General features: G+C 33.5%; 1 protein-coding gene across 2 annotated transcripts; it reads left to right on the top strand.

The window, feature by feature from the left end:
- Positions 1–14,382: 14,382 nt before the first annotated feature.
- LOC107850892 (transcription factor SRM1) lies at positions 14,383–17,280 on the top strand. Of its 2 annotated transcripts, XM_016695695.2 has the most exons (4): positions 14,704–15,217; positions 15,856–15,905; positions 16,356–16,475; positions 16,774–17,280. In XM_016695695.2, exons 1-4 carry the CDS (start codon positions 14,805–14,807, stop codon positions 16,836–16,838), a joined length of 648 nt encoding a protein of 215 aa, XP_016551181.2. In that variant the 5' UTR covers positions 14,704–14,804; the 3' UTR covers positions 16,839–17,280. The 2 variants fall into 2 exon arrangements, with proteins under 2 accessions (XP_016551180.1, XP_016551181.2); XM_016695694.2 differs by lacking the exons at positions 15,856–15,905; positions 16,356–16,475 and having other exon boundaries at positions 14,383–15,217.
- The last annotated feature ends 3,133 nt before the right edge of the window (positions 17,281–20,413 follow it).

Raw genomic sequence — 20,413 nt, 5'->3', positions numbered from 1 at the left:
ATATTCATGATAAATCCTTCAATTTGCAAGTTGATTGTTGTAGCCATGTTAATCTTAAATGTTTGTGATTTAATGAACCAAGCATGCTTCCCATGTGTTTGATAAATTGTCTATGAGAATGAAATAATGCCATTATAGCATGCTAGCATGTATTCCCCATTCATGTACAAGTTAATGCATTGCAAGTGTTTGATGGAATGTCTCTATGAATGAATTATGACCAAGTAAACATTGTTATGTTATTCAAGATGATGCGCTGCTTTACTTTTCATGTTATCGAGTCCTAGGGGTATTTAATACTTGACAACTTAGCTATACACCTAGAGCTGGTGTCAGTTACGAATAGTATCGGTCATGTCACGATTAGTACTTCTTCCAGTTAGTTACAGAACTTAGTCAGTCACAGAACTTATGAAAACTCAGTGGATCTCAGTATCAACCCAGTCTAGTTTAGTATACTCAGTTAGTGTTATTCAGTTGGGAGTAGGATTCAGCATCAAGCGAGCCTAGGGATGGAGGCACACCCGTTAGCTAGGAATGGGTCCCTACAAGCAATTCCTAAGTTCCAGAACTACGTAGCCAGCATAGGTTATGAGATGTCACTCGTTAGATAGGACTGACATACTCAGGGATCACCCACTAGTTAGGACTATCATAGGGGTCATCCATTAGTTAGGACTGACTCCACAACAATTGTTATTATCCGTGGTACGGTACTGGTATCCTTCCAATTGAGGTTATAGATTGGACCCCTATTAGTTCAGATTGGGGTATGTCATTTAGATGATTACCTCCCACAGTTTCAGTTTTAGTCTAAGTCTCTAGAATAGAATTCAGTTCAATTCTACAAAATCAAGATTGTCAGATTCAGTCACTCAGTTATCAGTAATTTAGATTATCAGTGACCTTAGATTATCAGTATATTCAGTTATCAGTTATCAGATCCAGTTTCAGTATATGTAGTTATAGTATGTTCAGTAGTTACATATCCTCCAGGTATGCTAATCCAGCTCTTGCATATCATTCAGTTAGTTATTATTCATGCATATAAACCCATGCATTCAATCTTACCTCATTTAGCATACTAGTACATTCCCCCGTACTGATCGCATACCCATTTCTTGCGCTATGATATTTTATATCATAGGTTCGAACGCTCAGGTTCCTAACCGCTTAGCCAGATTCAGCTAGCAGTAGCAGATTTAGCAGTGAATCCATATCTATCGAGGATATGCTTTTATTTCAGCACTTCAGCTTAACAGTATTTTAGTAGACAGAGTTATTTGGGAGATTATCCCATCAACTCCACTTTCAGACAAATTTAGTTAGAGGCTTTTAAGACTAGATTCAGATAGTATTTCAGATTCAGATGTTATTATTTATTATCAGTATTTTAGATGTTTGAACCTTATGACATTTTAGCCTGTTATTTTGCATTAATTACAGTATTATTGTTCAGTGCTCATAACAGATATAATTCATGGGTTAGCTTGTGGTCCTTCGTGGTCATAAGCACTGTGTGATGACTTAGAGGTAGTCTCGGGTCGGTACAAACTTGGTATCATAGACAGGTTCAACAGTATCCCAAGGAGTCTGAAAAGCCGCATCTAGTAGAGTCTTATGCATGGGTGTGTAGCGCGCCATACTTACGGACAGGAGGCTATGAGATATTTTAGGAAAAGTTTAATATTTTAGGAAAAGTTTTTCTTTTTCCATGTCTTAGGTTGTGACATAGAAAGGTCCTCTAAGAAAGTTATACAGTTTCTCATCTTGCTCAATTTTTGCCAGCCCTGCCTTATTTTCAAGGTGCCAGAAACAATTAAGATTGATCAATCCTTACAGATAGAGATTTCTCAGGCAGTTCCTTACAGATAGTTATGGGATTTTATGCAGGCTTTAAAGTATCCCATCAGTGCCCTTATGAGTAAGAAAGATTTCATTTATGATTCATTAAAAATCGTATATTTAACCAAAGTCAGGTGTTCTTTTAGATCCCTCCTCAGAATCCTATGATAGCATATGACCTAGAGTTAAAAGCAAGGACCCAGGAGTTTAGCAGCAGTAAAATGGGAATAGTATTATCTGAATTTGAGCAGATTATATTTCATGGGGCTAGTTGTATGAAAGGTGAATTAGTAGGCTTGAAACAGTGGATGCAAGAACTTAAGTTTGTTTATTTGAAATATATTTTGTAGATGTGATACTTGCAGGCTAAGATGAAAGTAGTACGTTTATTAAAGATTTACGAATATCCATGATATGTGTTAGAATCTAAGTTTAAATCTTTGAAGATTGAGCTAGTAGAAAGAAGTGTGAGAATTCTAAGATTTCTTGATATTGATGTTGCTATATGATGATTGTTGGGGCTATAGAAAGCAAAAAATGGTGTGTCAAAAGAAAGTATTAGCAGTGGACCTTACGTTATCAAGGGTAGTCCTTCAGGATGATTTCAGTGTTTATGATTATTATTGTATCTCAGGCTCTATAGCAGAGTGGCTTCAGTTCGATTTAGAGTTTATTAAGTTATTCACAGATTTAGAATAATGGCTCTAAGCTAAGGGGGAGATGGTAGAACAAGTAACCAAGTCAAGCCTTCAGATTTTAGTAGTGATGTCAGTAATGTCAGTACTCTTGCCTTACATGTCAGCTCTATGATCATAGCTCATATTTGTGCACATCATCGAAAATCATGCATGCTTACAGTTCCTAGTATAAGGAGTTCCAATTCACTTAGTACTCAGTTCCATTATAGTCTCAGTTATCATCTTAGTTACAGTCTCAGTAATAGTCTTAGCCCATTAATCAGATCAGTACCCCCGTTTACAGACTATTTCAGAATCATGTTATACGCTTGGTCTTGTATTCTTAAATAATATTGTTCTCATGAATTTATGCTCAGTTATCTTATGTTACTCAGTCCGTCTCTTCCTCATATGCAAAGTACTCTACAATTTTAGTCCAGTTATTCAGACTAAGTATAGTTTACTCTTACAAGCCTAGTATTCAACTATCAGCCATTCAGTTAATCAGATAAGTTAGTATGTTTAAGAATTCTTGCTCAGTGCCCATATGAATGTTTTCAGTAGTCGCAAGCAAAGTACCGTACCAAGGTATAGTGTATTATTGAGAGAGTATTCGAGGAATATATCTAAGTTTGAAAATTTTTAGTTACAATGCATAAGGCTTAATGACTATTTTAAGAGGGTGTTTCATAGGCCTCGTCTCATGTTACAAAATTTTAGCCAAGTTACGAGTTCAGCCCAGTTTATATATCATGCCTCAGTTTTAGATCCCAGATATTTAGTTATGATTTAGTTCATAGGTGCCCCGTGCATCGTCTCATACTTTTCCTTAGTATCTCGTTCGAGTCAGTATTCTCGAGGGACATAGCGTCCCAAGGAGGAGATACACTATAATCCCCGAGGTATCACGATCTAAACCTTCCAATCTCAGCAGTAAGCTATGTACTCAAGGTCTCAATTCAGTTCACAATATTCAGTTCATGTATCACGTTTCAGACTCATTCATGTTCTCATGTCTCCATTCATACATGTTCAGTAAATGGTCTTAGGCGTATCAATGTTCTCAACTTAAGGTAAAAGTCTTCCTAAGATCTAATCAGTATCATATTTAGTTACAACCATAAGTCTTAGTATCAGTTATCGTTGCATATACAGTCACGCATTCATTAATCCATTTAAACATGTATTTCATGCATCAGATATGCATGTTCAATATGGAAACTCAGTTTGTTAGTAGTTCAACCATGTAGTCATGTATCAGTGTGTATGTTCAGTGTGGCATCTCAGTCTATCAACGTTTCTCAGCCTATCCAGTCTCATTCGATAATGAGGGGGAGATATTGTAACACCCCGTACTTTTTCCAAACTTAAATTCGCTCCTAGAATGTTAAAAACTAGCTTAAAAAATGAAGACCATTTTATTCATATGGAATTTCCAAGATTTCAACTTTTCATTGCGTAGGAAATTGAATAAGCTTTCCATTGATATAAAATCCTCCCAAATCTGAAACCCGGGTGAAGAGTTCTGGCTATTTTAGTAAGACAGTGTACCACCTGAGCCATCAGCGCATCGTGGAGCTAGCCAAAATGGAAATTGTCAAAAACCAGGGAGCCTCCTTGATATTGGCATTTCATGCCAAGGTTCAATTTCAGAATTGTCCATTCCAGTGTTCCAACGCGATACCACCACATCGCGGTGAGCTTCCAGGTCGTTTACAAGGTGGCAATATGATTGTACTGCATCGCGCCACCATACAATTTCCCAATGACACGACGTGATAGCACCGCGTTGCGCCAGGGTCCCAAATTGGAAAAATTTCATGAAAAATTAAAGTTGCGCCTAGGGTTAAAATGGTCTTTTTCCATGCCTGTATTCTGCCCAGATATGGGATTTAATCCTTAAAAACGTATTTAGGTCATTATTAACTCGCTTTTTTCCCAAATTTAAGATATTCTCTCTCATAGATAGAAAACCCTAGCCCCCAAGTTTCAAAATCAAGCTCAAGAATCCCTCCAAGAGTCTTCAAGAACTTCAAGAATTTAGATTTCCAGGCATGTTAGATGTTCATCAATGGATCCTTACCTTCTATGGAGCCCAATAATCCTTTTTCAAAATACAAGATTTATGATTTCCATGTTTGAATTAGATTGAATTCATGTTCATGGTATTGTTTGAGTTTTAATCCATGGTTTAGATTACAAGTTCCAAGAATTGATCCTAGTATGTGTTGAATTACATAATATTCATGATAAACCCTTCAATTTGCAAGTTGATTGTTGTAGCCATGTTAATCTTAAATGTTTATGATTTAATGAACCAAGCATGCTTCCCATGTGTTTGATAAATTGTCTATGAGAATGAAATAATGCCATTATAGCATGCTAGCATGTATTCCCCATTCATGTACAAGTTAATGCATTGCAAGTGTTTGATGGAATGTCTCTATGAATGAATTATGACCAAGTAAACATTGTTATGTTATTCAAGATGATGCGCTGCTTTACTTTTCATGTTATCGAGTCCTAGGGGTATTTAATACTTGACAACTTAGCTATACACCTAGAGCTGGTGTCAGTTACGAATAGTATCGGTCATGTCACGATTAGTACTTCTTCCAGTTAGTTACAGAACTTAGTCAGTCACAGAACTTATGAAAACTCAGTGGATCTCAGTATCAACCCAGTCTAGTTTAGTATACTCAGTTAGTGTTATTCAGTTGGGAGTAGGATTCAGCATCGAGCGAGCCTAGGGATGGAGGCACACCCGTTAGCTAGGAATGGGTCCCTACAAGCAATTCCTAAGTTCCAGAACTACGTAGCCAGCATAGGTTATGAGATGTCACTCGTTAGATAGGACTGACATACTCAGGGATGACCCACTAGTTAGGACTATCATAGGGGTCATCCATTAGTTAGGACTGACTCCACAACAATTGTTATTATCCGTGGTACGGTACTGGTATCCTTCCAATTGAGGTTATAGATTGGACCCCTATTAGTTCAGATTGGGGTATGTCATTTAGATGATTACCTCCCACAGTTTCAGCTTTAGTCTAAGTCTCTAGAATATAATTCAGTTTAATTCTACAAAATCAAGATTGTCAGATTCAGTCACTCAGTTATCAGTAATTCAGATTACTAGTGATCTCAGATTATTAGTAGATTTAGTTATCAGTTATCAGATCCAGTTTTAGTATACGTAGTTATAGTATGTACAGTATGTTCAGTAGTTATAGATCCTCCATGTATGTTCATTCAGCTCTTGTATAACATTCAGTTAGTTATTATTCATGCATATAAACCCATGCATTCAACCTTACCTTATTTAGCATACCAGCACATTCCCACGTACTGATCACATACCCATTTCTTGTGCTATGATGTTTCATATTATAGGTTTGGATGGTCAGGTTCCTAACCGCGCTTAGCCAGATTTAGCTAGTAGTAGCAGATTTAGCAGTGAGTCCTCATCTATCGAGGATATGCTTTTATTTCAGCACTTCAGCTTAACAGTATTTTAGTAGACGGAGTTAGTTGGGAGATTTTCCCATCAACTCCACTTTCAGACAGATTCAGTTAGAGGCTTTTAAGACTAGATTCAGATAGTTTTTCAGATTTAGATGTTATTTATTATTAGTATTTTAGATGTTTTGAACCTTATAGCATTTTAGCTTGTTATTCCACATTAATTACAGTATTATTGTTCAGTGCTCACAGCAGATATTATTCATGGGTTAGCTTGTGGTCCTTCGGGGTCATAAGCACTGTGTGATGACTTGGAGGTAGTCTCGGGTCATTACAAACTTGGTTTTATAAAAAAATTTATTGGGTAAATGGTTCGATATTGATTTTAGCTTATTGGGTTATCGGTTAAACTGATAACCCAATAAGGATACACCAAGTTATTGTTTTATCCCTATTTATATTATATATATAAATCTCTCTCTCTCTCTTTATCTATCTATCTATCTATCTCTCTCTCTCTCTCTCTCTCTATATATATATATATACATATAGATATGTGTATGCATATAGATTATATGCACTACTAATTCACAATTCAGTAATTCATAAAGTATTAACCTATTCAGGGCAACAAAGGCACAATATAAAGTTCGGCTATTATCGTAATGAAATGCTTGGAGCATTTAAAGCTTCCAACAATTAGGATTCAATTTTTTCCTAACTAACATTCAGTTCAAGTTTGAAGATTCTTGTAAACTAAAATTCATTGCGTAGGTTTTGGCTGTAATTAAGATTTTATTTTTTTATATTAGTTGTTGCTATTTCTATTTTATAAGTATTTTCTTATTGGTTAAACCAAAAACCGAACCGTTAAGGAGACCAAGAACCGATAAACCAAAACCGATAAGAAAATATCTTATTGGTTGGTTATTAGTTTTACATATTTAAAAACCGAAAATCGATAAACCAAACCAATAACTCGAAAAACCGAACCGAACCGACCGATGCACACCCTTATTAAAAACCTTTCTAAAATATTAATAAGAATCTTTTACCCGAGATTTTCTTAAATGCCTAAGTCTTTTTCTGTTTGAGACTTAGGATTTTATTTAAAGTTTTGAAATAGTTTAAAAAGTCGAAATAAATGTATTCCAACCCTTCGAGTTAAAAAAGGGGCAAAACAACAGGCTTGGGAGATTTACGCCCTTAGTTGTAGACTTGGAGAACTTTAGCATTCCGAATTCCATTGAAGGAACTCCATTTTTTATGGGTTGCTCCCATTGAGACAGAAATATTTGGAGTGAGTTCAAAATTTAATTAGAATATTTTCATACTTGGCGTTTATATGGCGAATATTACAGGAATATCTTTTTTTGACACTCATTCAACTGAACTCAAAATAAAATTTCAAGCGCCTACGTACCTCGATAAAGAAGAGCAAGTCACAACATAGTTCTGCAGTGAGTTTTTTTTGCATATTAACTTTTTTCCAGGCCGCCTCTTTTCGAGGTTTTCAACTGAGCGGACTTTTTTTTTGTTGAGTCATACATAGTTTATACTCTTGTGGACCAGGAGTGAACATACAGTTTACACTAGTGCCTAAAGGAGTGTTTCAACTTGAAGATTTTGCTCAAATTTCTAAGAGCTTGGTGACATACAATTTAGACTCACGTTTTGAGGAGCATTTAAACTTGAATACTTAGCTCAAGTTTGAAGAGCTTGATGGTATACAGTTTAGGATCTTGTTTTAAGGAACATGTCACTTGGAGATCTTGCTCGAATTTGAAGAGCTTTGTGATTTGAAAATTTTGCTTGCCATTTGATGAGCTTTGTAACATTTAGCTCAAATTTGAAGAGCTTGGTGATATACAGTTTAGGCTCGTGTTTTGAGGAGCATTTTAACTTGAATATTTATCTCAAATTTGAAGAACTTGGTGATATACAATTTAGGCTCGTGTTTTAACGAGCATGTCAACTTGGAGATTTTGGTCGAATTTGAAGAGCTTTGTGATTTAAAAATTTAGCTCGTAATTTGATGAGTTTTATAATATTTAGCTCAGATTTGAAGAGCTTGGTGATATACAGTTTAGACTTGTGTTTCGAGGATCATTTCAACTTAAAGATTTTGACCAAATTTAAAGAGCTTCACAATTTGAAATTTAGCTCGTAATTTGATGAGCTTTGTGGCATAAAGACAACTTTAATTTAAAGAGCTCTGTGATTTCAAGATTCGACTTGAATTTGAATAGTGATTTAAAGTTTTAGCCCAATTTTGAAGAACTTTACAACTTGCAGATTTGACTCAAATTTGTAGATTTTTGTGACATGTAGTTTAAGCTCGTACATTCAGAAGCAATATAACTTGCAGTTTAGACTCGTGCTTTGAGGAGTTTTATAATTTGCAGTTTAAGCTCATGCGTTGAGGAGCGATTTAACTTGCAGTTTAGATTTGTGTGTTGAGGAGTTTTGTAACTTATAGTTTAAGCTCATGCGTTGAGGAGCGCTGAGACATAAATAGTATCTTCAAATTTATATTCGAGTATAAACTTGCCCCTACTATAAAGGTCTTCTATATCTTCAACTTTGTGAGGCTCACATACAAGCATCCGTTGATCTCCTCTTACGACCATGCTTAATTCCATATCATGTACACGAGTTACCAACTCCTCAAATGTATTTGGTCTTAATCCTTGAAAGCTATAGAAAAGACCCCAATTCATGCCTTGAATGCACATTTCAATGTCAGAAGTTTCACTAAGGCGATGTTTACAGTTGAGGCTCAAACTTCTCCTCCGATTGATAAAGTCAACAACTAGCTCATCTTCATGTTCGCGAGCCTTTGTAAATTCAACCATACTAAAGACATGTCTTGTTCTATAGAAACAATTAAGAAACACTTTCTCCAACTTCTCCCAACTATCTATAGAATCAGGTTCAAGGTCGGTGTACCAATCAAAGATATTTTCTGTAAGAGATTGTACGAACTGCTTGACGAGACGATCACTATATGTTCCAGCATCATTGCAAGTCTCAATAAAGTGCGTTATATGTTGTTTAGGGTCCCTTTTGCATCAAAATATTGAAGCTTAGGAGGTTGATATCCATCCGGATCTTCAAGTTATCAATCCTTTGTTTATACGGCTTTGCATATATGGGAGAAAATTTAGACGAGAACTCAAATTTATCTTTAATTGCTCCCATGATGAAGTCTTTCAATTGACCAATAGGAATCAAACCATCAGAAGAGACTTGAAGCTCTTTGGTCGTTGTTGTTTGCCTTATGAACGACTCTCTTTTCTCTTGAATTTCAGGAAGCTTCATGGGTGTCTGACTTGATTCTATCTCATACATGCTCTTCATATTATTTATTAACTTGTCAAGTTTAGCATCTTGTTCTTGCACGCGATTTGGCAAGTATTCAACTGCTTTAATCAAGCTTTCCAGTTGTTCTTCAATCGTGAAAGTCATTTCAGTGTTCTTGAACTTTAATGTTGGAAAAATTGAGATGAGAGGTAGAGATTTTCCCATTGGGCGTGCCAGACATAAATTTTTTATTTACAGTGACAAACATAAATTATAATCACAAATAAAAATATAAAGAAACATAATTATTTATTTATAAACGATGTGGGTACAAATTCGTTCCTCTCTTGATTCTTCTCTCATGATTTTCTCCGTAATTCTAGGGCTGTAAGTAGCGTATTTTCAAACGTAGGCATATTTGAATTTGATATGTATTTCTCCGTAATTCTAGGGATGTCAGTAGCGTATTTCTTGAACTTAGGCATATTTGAATTTGATATGAATTTCTCCATAATTCGAGGGCCGTTAGTGGCATATTTCTCAAACGTATGAATATTTGGGTTTGATCTCCATAAAAGGAGAATTTGTGGATCTTCTTGATGTATTTAATTATCAAGAAGAGAGAATTTTGATCTAGTATCTCATGAATTTTTGAGATATTGGAGATCTTGAAGATGTATTTTTAAGGGAATATCTGCCCCTTTATATAGACATAATTCAGGATTTAGGTAGCGTAGCCTCCAAGCTAAGTTTAGGGTAAAGTAGTTATACAAGAACTCAAACAAAAATTAAACTCTTCTTGTAGAGTCCACAAAATTGCAATGTCTACAAAGTAGCCTACTTCAAGGCTTGTCAGAGTGTAGACTTGAGACGAGCCTTGAAGTACTCATAAAGCTTCTATCTTTACAGTCTTGCGACTATAGATTTACAGATCGATTTATGAGAGAAGAGATAAGGGCAGATTTGTTCCCATTGGACGTGCCAGTTTGTTTTCAACAAATTTTTACAGTGACAGATATAAATTGCAATTACAAATAAATTTTGAAGAAACATGAATTTTTTATTGGTAAAAGATGTGGGTACAAATTTGTTCATCCCTTAATTCTTCTCTCTTGATTTTCTCTGTAAGACGAGGGCTGTTAGTAGCATATTTTTCGAACGTAGGATGATCTCTTGATTTTTTTCGTAATTCGAGGGCCGTCAGTAGCGTATTTCCCGAACATAGAAATATTTGGGTTTGATATGAATTTCTCCGTAATTCGAGGGTCGTTAGTGGCGTATTTCTCGAACGTAGGAATATTTGGATTTGAGTATTTCACGAACATAGAAATATTTGGGTTTGATATAAATCTCTCTGTAATTCGAGGGCCATTAGTGGCATATTTCTCGAACGTAGGAATATTTGGATTTGATCTCCATGAAAAGAGGGTTTGTAATATCCTATGAAATTCTGAGATATTGGAGATCTTGGAGATGCCTTTTTAAGGGAATATCTGCCCCTTTATATAGGCATAATTCAGGATTTAGGTAGAGTAGCCTCCAACTTAGATTTAGGGTAAAGTAGCTACATAAAAACTTTAACAAAAATTAAACTCTTTTTGTAGAGTCTACAAAATTTCAATATGTACGGTAACTATAAGGTCAATGGACTAATGATGCTTCTTAAATACTTGGGCGAAATAATGATGGGATTGAGAGAAAATTCATTTGAAATTGGATTGACTAGTTGGTAAAAACCTCATGTGCTGCTGCAATGTTAGAGGGAGAAAGAGAGAGAATTAAAATTAAAGGCATAATTTCTTTTGACCAAACAAACAAACAAAAGCACATATGACTACTATTTATTTGTTTAATAATTATAATTATGTCATTCAATTTATTATCCTGAGTCGAAGGTCTATTGAAAATAATTTCTATATTTCAGATAATGATCATGCAACAATGTTCATTATATCCTTTTAGATTCCATTTTGTGGAAATATAGTGAATATTTTGTTGTTGTTAACTTTCTTAAGGGGGTCAAAATTGAATCCGATTCATATTCAAAGGTGACTAAAATACTAACTTCTAGAGCTAATATAACTGCTTTTTTGCAGGTTGGAGAAGGTTTACACTATATTATAGTCTTTTTTTTATTTTTTATGATGGGTTAATTGAGTATAAATAAGATTTTTTTTTAAAAGAAAAATTCACCTGAATGGTTCATGTTCAAACCAAATGTTTGATATTAATTATTTTTAATAGTATAAATAACATAAATATCAATCCTTTTGAAAGTAATTATACTCTTTCCTACTTTTTTAATTACTTTACTCTCTCTTTCTATTAATATACATAATATAACCACATATACATAGAATTCTATGTATATGTTGGGATTTTTGTAATATGTTTAAAGAGTTGAGATTTTTCGTAATATTGATAACATAAGTTGTGTATTTGTGTAGTTTTTAGAACAAAGGACTTGATTGATGAGGGCGGGTCAAGTAGGATTAATAGATTTTTTAGGTTGATAGACTTCTGCAGATAATTTGTATATGACATTTTAAGCGAATTTCATACTAAAATGGAAGAGAAAAGTAAAATATTTTAACATAGTTCAATTTTATGATGCACATTTTTGAGGCTTGATATGACATAATCAGAAAGATAAAATTTGAGGGAACCTTGACTCAAATCGAATAATACGTATCGTGAACTTATATAGTGACAAATTTAGTTCGGATGACGATGGTTTCAACCACTTGTCTGCAGCGTTTTGTTTGTTTTCAGAAAACAAGAACAAGTGTATGCATAAATCCCCTGTTGAAACGAAAATATATTAATCAAAATACAATTCAAAAGGTATAAAATATAGCAATTCAAATGGTCATCGTTTCAATTGATTAAAGCAATTCAAATGGTCATCATTTCAATTGATTAAACTTAATGTGGTAGTTAAATATTTATTATATGTATAATTATACATAATATGTGTATAATTGTGTATAATAAGAATGGTATAATCTGTAAATTTGTCCGAATATTCAAGATTCCTTTAATTACTACTATGAGTTTACAACATTTCTAATCACACTACATATATCTTAGTTGTATATTCTTTAATTTCTATGAACTACTTACATAATGAAATATATGGAAAGCTAGTACTAAGGATCCGTTTGGTTACAGGTATCTCAAGTAATATTTAGAAAAAAAAAATTAACTAAAAGTATATGGTCATATAATTTATTGGGTAAAATTCAGAAATATTATACTTATTCCCTTAATTATGAGTTTCATAACAACAGTTTCATAATTACATAATATAACAGGTTGTATTTTGTATTTTTGCAAACTGTTGCTACAAAAATACAAATACATATGATTTTTACTGCCCTTATGATCGATATGTATATTGTATTTTTGCAGACTGTTGCTACAAAAATACAAACACATACAAATACATATGCTACAAAATGTAATTTGATAAAAGTGTTGCTATTTTTTTATAATTTAATACTTAAGTATGCTACTTTATATATTTTTTCCTAATTTATTAGTATTTGCAAATAATTTTTAGCAAATAATTCAAATTCTTAAATACTAGGAAAAAAAAATTAGTTTTTAGCCAAATTCTATTATTTGAAACTTTTAAAAAATCTTAAACGAAAAAAAAAAAGAAACTTTTAAAAATTTAAACTTTACTCCAAACTTTTATATTTTATAAAATACCCCATCATTTATTAATCTCAATTAATATCTATTTTACCAACCAATTTCATTAATAAACTTTGCTATTTGACTTGAGTATGTAATAGTATTGTTGAATAGCACTTGTTAAAAGAAATGTACATAGAAAAATTGAATGCTCCTTTGTGAGTTGAGAAAACTTTGATAGCTCCTACACTTATGCGTGAAATTATTTATAAGAAAGTTGGAGCTTATAACTTATGAGTTTGATTTTGAAACATGTTCATTATAAAATGATAATATAAAATTATGTATAATTTTAATAGTTTTTAGAAACTATGAGTATAAGTCATATTTCTTAAAAAAAGCCAAATATTTTTACTAAAGACAATGACCAAATACAAGGTGAAACTTCACCTAAAATTTGATCCAAAAATGATTTATCAAAAATATTTGAAAATCTATGTCCAAACACTAAATAAGTGGCGTAATTATATATAATGAAGAAGGTTAAATAAAATTGAAAACTTATATCATATTTATAGATCATTTTTAAAATGTATATATAAGTTGCTGAATCTCTTTTCCACTAGGCGATTCTTTTAATTTGTTTTAGTCTTGTTAGATAAAGTGACCTAATATTTATTGTTGATCAAAATAGTTGAGGTATAATAAAAATTGATTTGAATATTATAATAATAAAAGAAATATTTTCTGCTATGTAAATGTTTAAAGAGTATTTTACATCATAAACTTTAAATTTTTTATTTTTTTAAACTTACAAATTACACGATACCGCAAAAATTGAAAAACAAGGAATATATTTTAGAATTTCCTGATTAGGCTTTTTTTTTAATGTCACTCCCAGTTGTGGGCACCCCAAATATAGTAAAAAACGTGACAAAATTGTATACTCAAATCTCAAATAAACTTTAATTTCCTCTGCACATTTGCCTCCCTTACCCCACCAATAAAGTTTTAACCTTATTTGACACACCAATAACGACATAACTCCTATTTGCCTAACACTTCTAAAATTCCAAATTTATATTAAATTGTTTATTATTATAAAATATTAAAATAAAATAATTAGAGATCTCCTATTTGCCTAACACTTCTAAAATAATTGTTTTTTATTTTATATTTAATAATTATTTTCCATTTTAACTTATATGACACAATTAGAATTTAGAGATTTAAGCTTCGAACTTTAACAGTAAATTTAGATATGGAAGCTTTAACTTTTTAAAATAAAATTGATGAATTTAAAAATTATATAAACATATATTATATAAAAATATGTACATAGAAAAATTGGATACGCCCATTTAATTAATCTATACAAAGAAATTAAAAATGTCCATTTTGAATATATACAAAGAAATTCCTTATAAATAAATTCAATTGATTCTCCCAATTTGTGACACATAATTTGTAATAGATGGAATATTTTTTTAAAAAAATAAAAACCTTAATTATGATTGATACTATAATTATTCAAATATCATTAAAAGAGTAAATAATTAAAAATCTCTTCTAATAAATGTTTTTCTAAAAACCTATAAAAAGAAGAAACACAGCAGATAATTTAAGCAAAATGAATTACAAATTTTGTTCAAAATATATAGAAACAACTACAGATAATTTGACGTGAATCAATTATAAAATTTCCAAAAAAAAAAGGTTCAAATAAAAAATAAAAGCAAAAAATATTCACTTCTTCCCCTATATATATACAATGTGGATAGAGTCATTTTACCAGAACACCTCCTTAAATTCCTCACCAAAAACCCTCTCTTTATTTTACATTCAAACCAAAAAAAAAAAAAAACCAAATCAACGATGATGTACACAACGAACAATCGGTGGATGATCGGCGACGCGGCCAACAATTCAACGGCTATGATTCAATCAAATTCAACATGGACACGATTCGAAGACAAGCAATTCGAGCAAGCCCTAGTACTGTATTCTGAGAACGACGTTGAACGTTGGCAGAAAATAGCAAATCATGTACCTGGAAGAACAGTAGAAGATGTGATGATGCACTATGATACACTTGTTCATGATGTATTTGAGATTGATTCTGGAAGAGTTGAACCACCGAGTTATCCTGATGATGATGGAGGATTTGGTGGTGATTGGGATGAATTGGATGGAGGTAAATTGAGTCAGATCTCCTTTGGTGGTGGAGCCAGTAAGAAGCAAGAAGTTGAGAGGAAGAAAGGGACTCCATGGACTGAAGAAGAACACAGGTAGGTTTGATTCTAAATTCTGATTTTCTTGATTACTTTGTTGTGATTGGAAAAGGTTTTTTTTGTATGTGGATTTGAATTATATGAGATTGCAATTTTAATTTTTGTTGTTTTCTTGAATTGTTTCTTGGTAATTTGGTTCTTGATATAGGCTCAATTGCATAGTTGGCCCCTTGTGGCTTGGCATTACCCCTGAAAAGATATTTATTAGGGGTTTATTTTACCGAATTAACCTTATTAATTATTCTTTGAAAATATAAATTCGAGTATATACATTTTGTATAGTCATTTAGTGATAGGAGTAGTATTGGAAGAGCATAATAAAATTATCTTGATTGCATATATGGACAACTAAATTGAAACAAATATCTTTAGAAAGGACCAACTATTTTGAAATGAAGTGAGTACATTGTATAAGAATAATACTTAACAGGGTGTATTAGTAATGCTAGTGCTCCCTCGGTTTTATTAGAGGTATATTTTACTAACTCAACCTTTTAGTGATGCTTTGGAACTCAAAATTTGACTGTTTACTTTATGTTGCTATTAATACTAAGGGTAGTATGGGGGAAAAGTAATAAAATTCTATTGATTTGCTGAAATGGACAAGTAAAATGAAACATCTATTTTTGGTGTAGGACTAGGACTAGGACCAAAGAAAATGATGAGGGCGCGAATATCAGTTATGGTGGGATCATTTCTTATCCACAGTTTAGTTTGGTGTATCAAGGGCAATTCTTTCCTTAACCATGCTTATCCATGTATTAATAGTCCATGTATTGCTAATATCATGGTTTGCTATGTATTAGATATACACGCGATACTACTAAATTCTAAATAGCATGTATTAGTCCTACATAGGCTGAAAATCCTAGCAAACAAAAAATTAAATAGTATCATGATAAATACATGTGTTAGATTCTCTAATACATCCTACCAGTCGACTCCTTTGCAAACTGTTCAAATGGTAAAATGGATAGTGAGGACTGTATTAGTAGGAGCTGTTGTGTTGAGTTGTGCAATGCACCCTTATGAACTGATCCCATATAGGATGAAATGTATTGTGAGTCTTTCAATCCAACTTGCTTGAAATTAAGGTGGATTAATTATTGTGGTGTCCATTTTGTGTATCCTGTAGCAATCTTTTCCATAAAGGACTTCAAATTGAATGCCATTGAGAAAAACAGGGGATTTGGGTCCTGGCGAGGACTCTTTCTTTCACAGATGGAGACATTTAGCATCCTAATGAATAAATTAAGTGAGTGTTTATGATAAGCATTGACAAGTTCTCATTGTTTATTTCTAACCTTTTTGAATGAAGTTAGAAGTTGATTTGAGTCTACCCCGTGGTACGGCTAATGAGGTTGTTGTCAATTATGAAAACTTCGTTGAATTCTTCTTCATGGTGTTAGATGACATTTGTCACACATGAGTAATATAATACTAATAGATCTAATTATATTGTCCGATATATGTGTTGACTTTAGGGGATAATTGGAATTGCTATTTGTTTGGATTTGATGGTGACTTAGAAGACCATGTCTTTTTTGCCATAGGTTATTCCTTATTGGGCTGGACAAATACGGGAAGGGTGACTGGAGAAGCATTTCAAGAAATGTAGTGGTGACGAGGACACCGACACAGGTGGCCAGTCATGCTCAAAAATACTACCTTAGGCAGCAGTCAATGAAGAAAGAACGGAAAAGATCGAGCATACATGACATTACCACCGCAGTGGATACGAAGATGGTGCCTCCTCAAAACAGTCTTCAGAATCAAGGAGCGTATCAGAATTTCAACTTCCCCATGTAGAGACATGAAGAGTAGGAATATCCGTATATAGTATGGTCTCGTGGAGTCGATGTTCCAACTTGTAAAGTTTATTGTTTCTAGCTTAAAGTCGATTTAGGGGATTACCTAGTGAATAGAAGCTTAGTCAATAGTTTCAGTTACTGCTGTTAGCTAAATGGGTGTACTTATGGATGCCATAGTTGAACAAAACATGGAGGTTTACATGTAAATAAACTGAGTTAAGGGAAATCATTGGCATTTTGTTTCTAGAACTTCCTGATGTTTTCTTTCCCCTTTTCTGTTAAAATATTGCATGAAGTGGGAAATTGTTTCATTGCAGTAGAAATATGACTAACTCGTATCAGAAACCCTTGATGTTATTTTTCTCTCAGAATAGACTTTTGGCAGAGACGTTTTGGAGTATTCTGCTGGATTTGTTGCTTGTTCATTCCCATTTTGCTTTGAATGGGATCTAATCTTGATTTGGTGCTCTAAATTTCGCTTTCTTAATGATCCAGCCGGTTGTTTCATGTAGTTTATTTTAAATTTGTAATCTTTGCTTTTGGCATTTGAGTTTTACCTTTTTCTTTTCACTTGTGTTTGCTGTGGCCTTCTTGTTCTGGAGGAAGCTGCCAGCCTAGCGTCAGACAGGATGATCAAAACTTAGCGTCAGCCTACCTGGCACTATCAATAGGTAGCCCTGTATTTGCTTTGTAGAGAGTAAATTTTTGTAATTTTTTCAAATTGGCCACCTGATAAAGACCTGTTCACATATGGAACACATCCTCGTTTGATCATCATTATACTGAACTGGTGTCTTCGTAGTGGTTGGTGATTGGTCTTTTATTTCATCCAGTTGATAATAGTTCCTTTAGGTTTGAGGAAGGACTTTTGAGGTTATTATTTGAGAACTCAGAACTGTGCAGCACTGTTTTCATGCACAAATAAAATTGAAGCAGTACGAGCACATGAATATAATTTTACACTGTCCTACCTGGATGGACAGAGTTGCTTATGAAAGGTATTTCTTGTAATTAATCGAGGTGCGTGCAAGTTGGCCTAGACACCATTATTTCATGTACCAATTTATTAGCATGCTCAATCATTATTGGCTATTAATTCGGTATAATCTATTTCTCCGATGGAAGATGCGAAGCTGATCAGAAAATCTAGTGATCCTTAGCTTGATGTCTATATCTAGAACAGTGAGAGTCAAACTTCGACACGGTTATGTTTTCACTGCTTAAGGAAGCAGAGGAAAGAACTAATTCTGTTTATATGCTACTGCTAAATTAACCTGTTCCTATGAGGTCTTGAGAATAATAAGACACCAGCTTCAAGTAAGCCTCAATTCTGATGCATCAATAATTGGCTTCGAGTGAACCACCTGAGGGCAACGCTTTAATGCCCATTTTTCAGTCCTATTTAGGGTATGTTAGGTATGAAGTAAATGTTTTCCTTGAAAATCTTTTCTTGGAAAACAAGTTTGTTTCTTATTTTCCAGTGTTTGTTAAGTAAACATAAATGTATTATCACATGAACATTTATATGTAATTTAACAAAATACTGTGAAAGTGGGATGAGGTGAGGAGTGATGGTTCGGGCAGCGGTGTGGAGTGTGGGATGGTCAAGGGGTAAGGTTGGAGACATTGAAATTGGAATGTCACTTATGCAACTTATTGTTTCCTATTTTCAATAAGTAAATCGTTTTTAGGATCTTCAAGAAACTTATTTTCTAGAAAATATATCTCCAAAACATTTTAACTAACCAAACATGAAAAAATTGGAAAATATTTTTCTGAAAAGAAATAACAAATGGCTTAAAATCAAGAATCTGCAGCACATATTGTGGAATATAAATGTTTGTACTTGTTCACATTTGGTCTAGATTTTCCCCACTCAAACTAATGACCTATTGAAGGCAAACATTATATTGCACTGGTATGCTTTACTCAAGAATTACCACAACTTAAATGTAAGTAGATGGATTGTTTTCACTCCATTTACCTCTTGCTCAGACCACTTTCACAGCTATAATTAAGAGAAATTTCATTTCTTCTTAGTAGATTCCACATCGAGAAACAATTTTAGCAATAATGTTTTACTTTTTGTTTTTTCATCCGATGTCCGTTTCTTGCATTGAAGCTCGACTAATTCGAATTCGTGCCGGATTTTATCAATAATAGATGGTCAGCAATTGCTGCTGATGCTAGTGACAGTCAGGCTGCTATGTTTCCTTGCTGTTAACATTATTTTGTCAAACCTGCACTGCTATGAAATGGATAGACTTTATTTATAGGAAAAAATAGAAATCTTCAAAATGTCTAACTAATTAAAGATGACTGGCACAGTGGGTCTTTTAGACACACATCTATGTAAAATAATTTTGACTTGGTGGATTTAACATGGTGGGTTTGATCTGGTGGTAAGAGTGTAACACGTGATATGTGGGGTTGGGGTTCATTTGTTTCAAGTCCTGCCGCTAACAAAACTTGGTATTTAAGTGGAGAATGGTAAATAGGTCGATCCATCGGTCGATTTCAAATCGTGTTTTACTGCCCCTGGGGGATTTCTTGGTTATTAAAAAGAAATTGAAACAAAAAGGAAAGTTGGGATTCTACCCTTTTTTGGGGGTGCCGTTTTGTTTTCTTTTCATTTGGTGTTGAAAGGTGAGTGCACATTAAAGAGCTTCTGGCAAGCAGGTACTAACATTAATACCTGCAGGTACTAACAACTAATACCTGCATAACTAATACTTGCATTACTAATATTTGCATAACTCTGACCAGCTACAAAATGACCCCTAGTTACTAAACTCTGACTTTGGTACTTGCAAGGAAAGAGGAGAAAGACAAGAATAGAACAATGCCTAGATATTAATTGAATGATTCAACAGAGACCCTTTCAGCCTGGAAAGGGGTAGGCAAGTAGAAATTGTTTTGATTTTTTCTCCATTTATGTAGTACTGAGTTCTACTGTTGATTCTCATTCATTTAGACTGCAAAAATTTTCTCTCTTTTCCCCCCTCTTATCTGTTTGATGAGTAAGTCAAAATATGACCTTGTCAACAACTTTGCTAATATACATCATGCTGAATATTTCATAAGGGTCAATGCAAAGGAAAAGAGGGTTAAATGTCATGCTCCAAAATGGGATGAGGCGGCATGAGGCTCGATGCCTATCAACTTGCACCAAGCGAACCATTTTAAGTGTAGTCATGCCCATGTATCATATTAACCTTGGAACCAAAGAAGGTTTTGTTGTCGTAAAGCCAGAAAGAATGACAAACCACTTCAGAATTCTCCGAGAAACTAAAGTTAAAAGACATAATACATGAACAAACATTTAAGCTTGGTCTCAGCTGACAAGTAAGCATTTCAACTTCGAAGGTACATATGGACACCT

This window comes from Capsicum annuum, chromosome 12 (assembly GCF_002878395.1).
Source record: "Capsicum annuum cultivar UCD-10X-F1 chromosome 12, UCD10Xv1.1, whole genome shotgun sequence".
Classification (NCBI taxonomy): domain Eukaryota; kingdom Viridiplantae; phylum Streptophyta; class Magnoliopsida; order Solanales; family Solanaceae; genus Capsicum; species Capsicum annuum.
The sequence above is the reverse complement of the archived record's forward strand: the minus strand, read 5'-3'. Positions and strand labels throughout refer to the sequence as shown.

Bases quoted from the DNA above. Each gene is read 5' to 3' on its own strand.
- LOC107850892 (XM_016695694.2), top strand. From the start codon at position 14,805: ATGATGTACACAACGAACAATCGGTGGATGATCGGCGACGCGGCCAAC. The intron at 15,218-16,773 runs GTAGGTTTGATT...TTTTTGCCATAG, and splicing joins TGGACTGAAGAAGAACACAG to GTTATTCCTTATTGGGCTGG.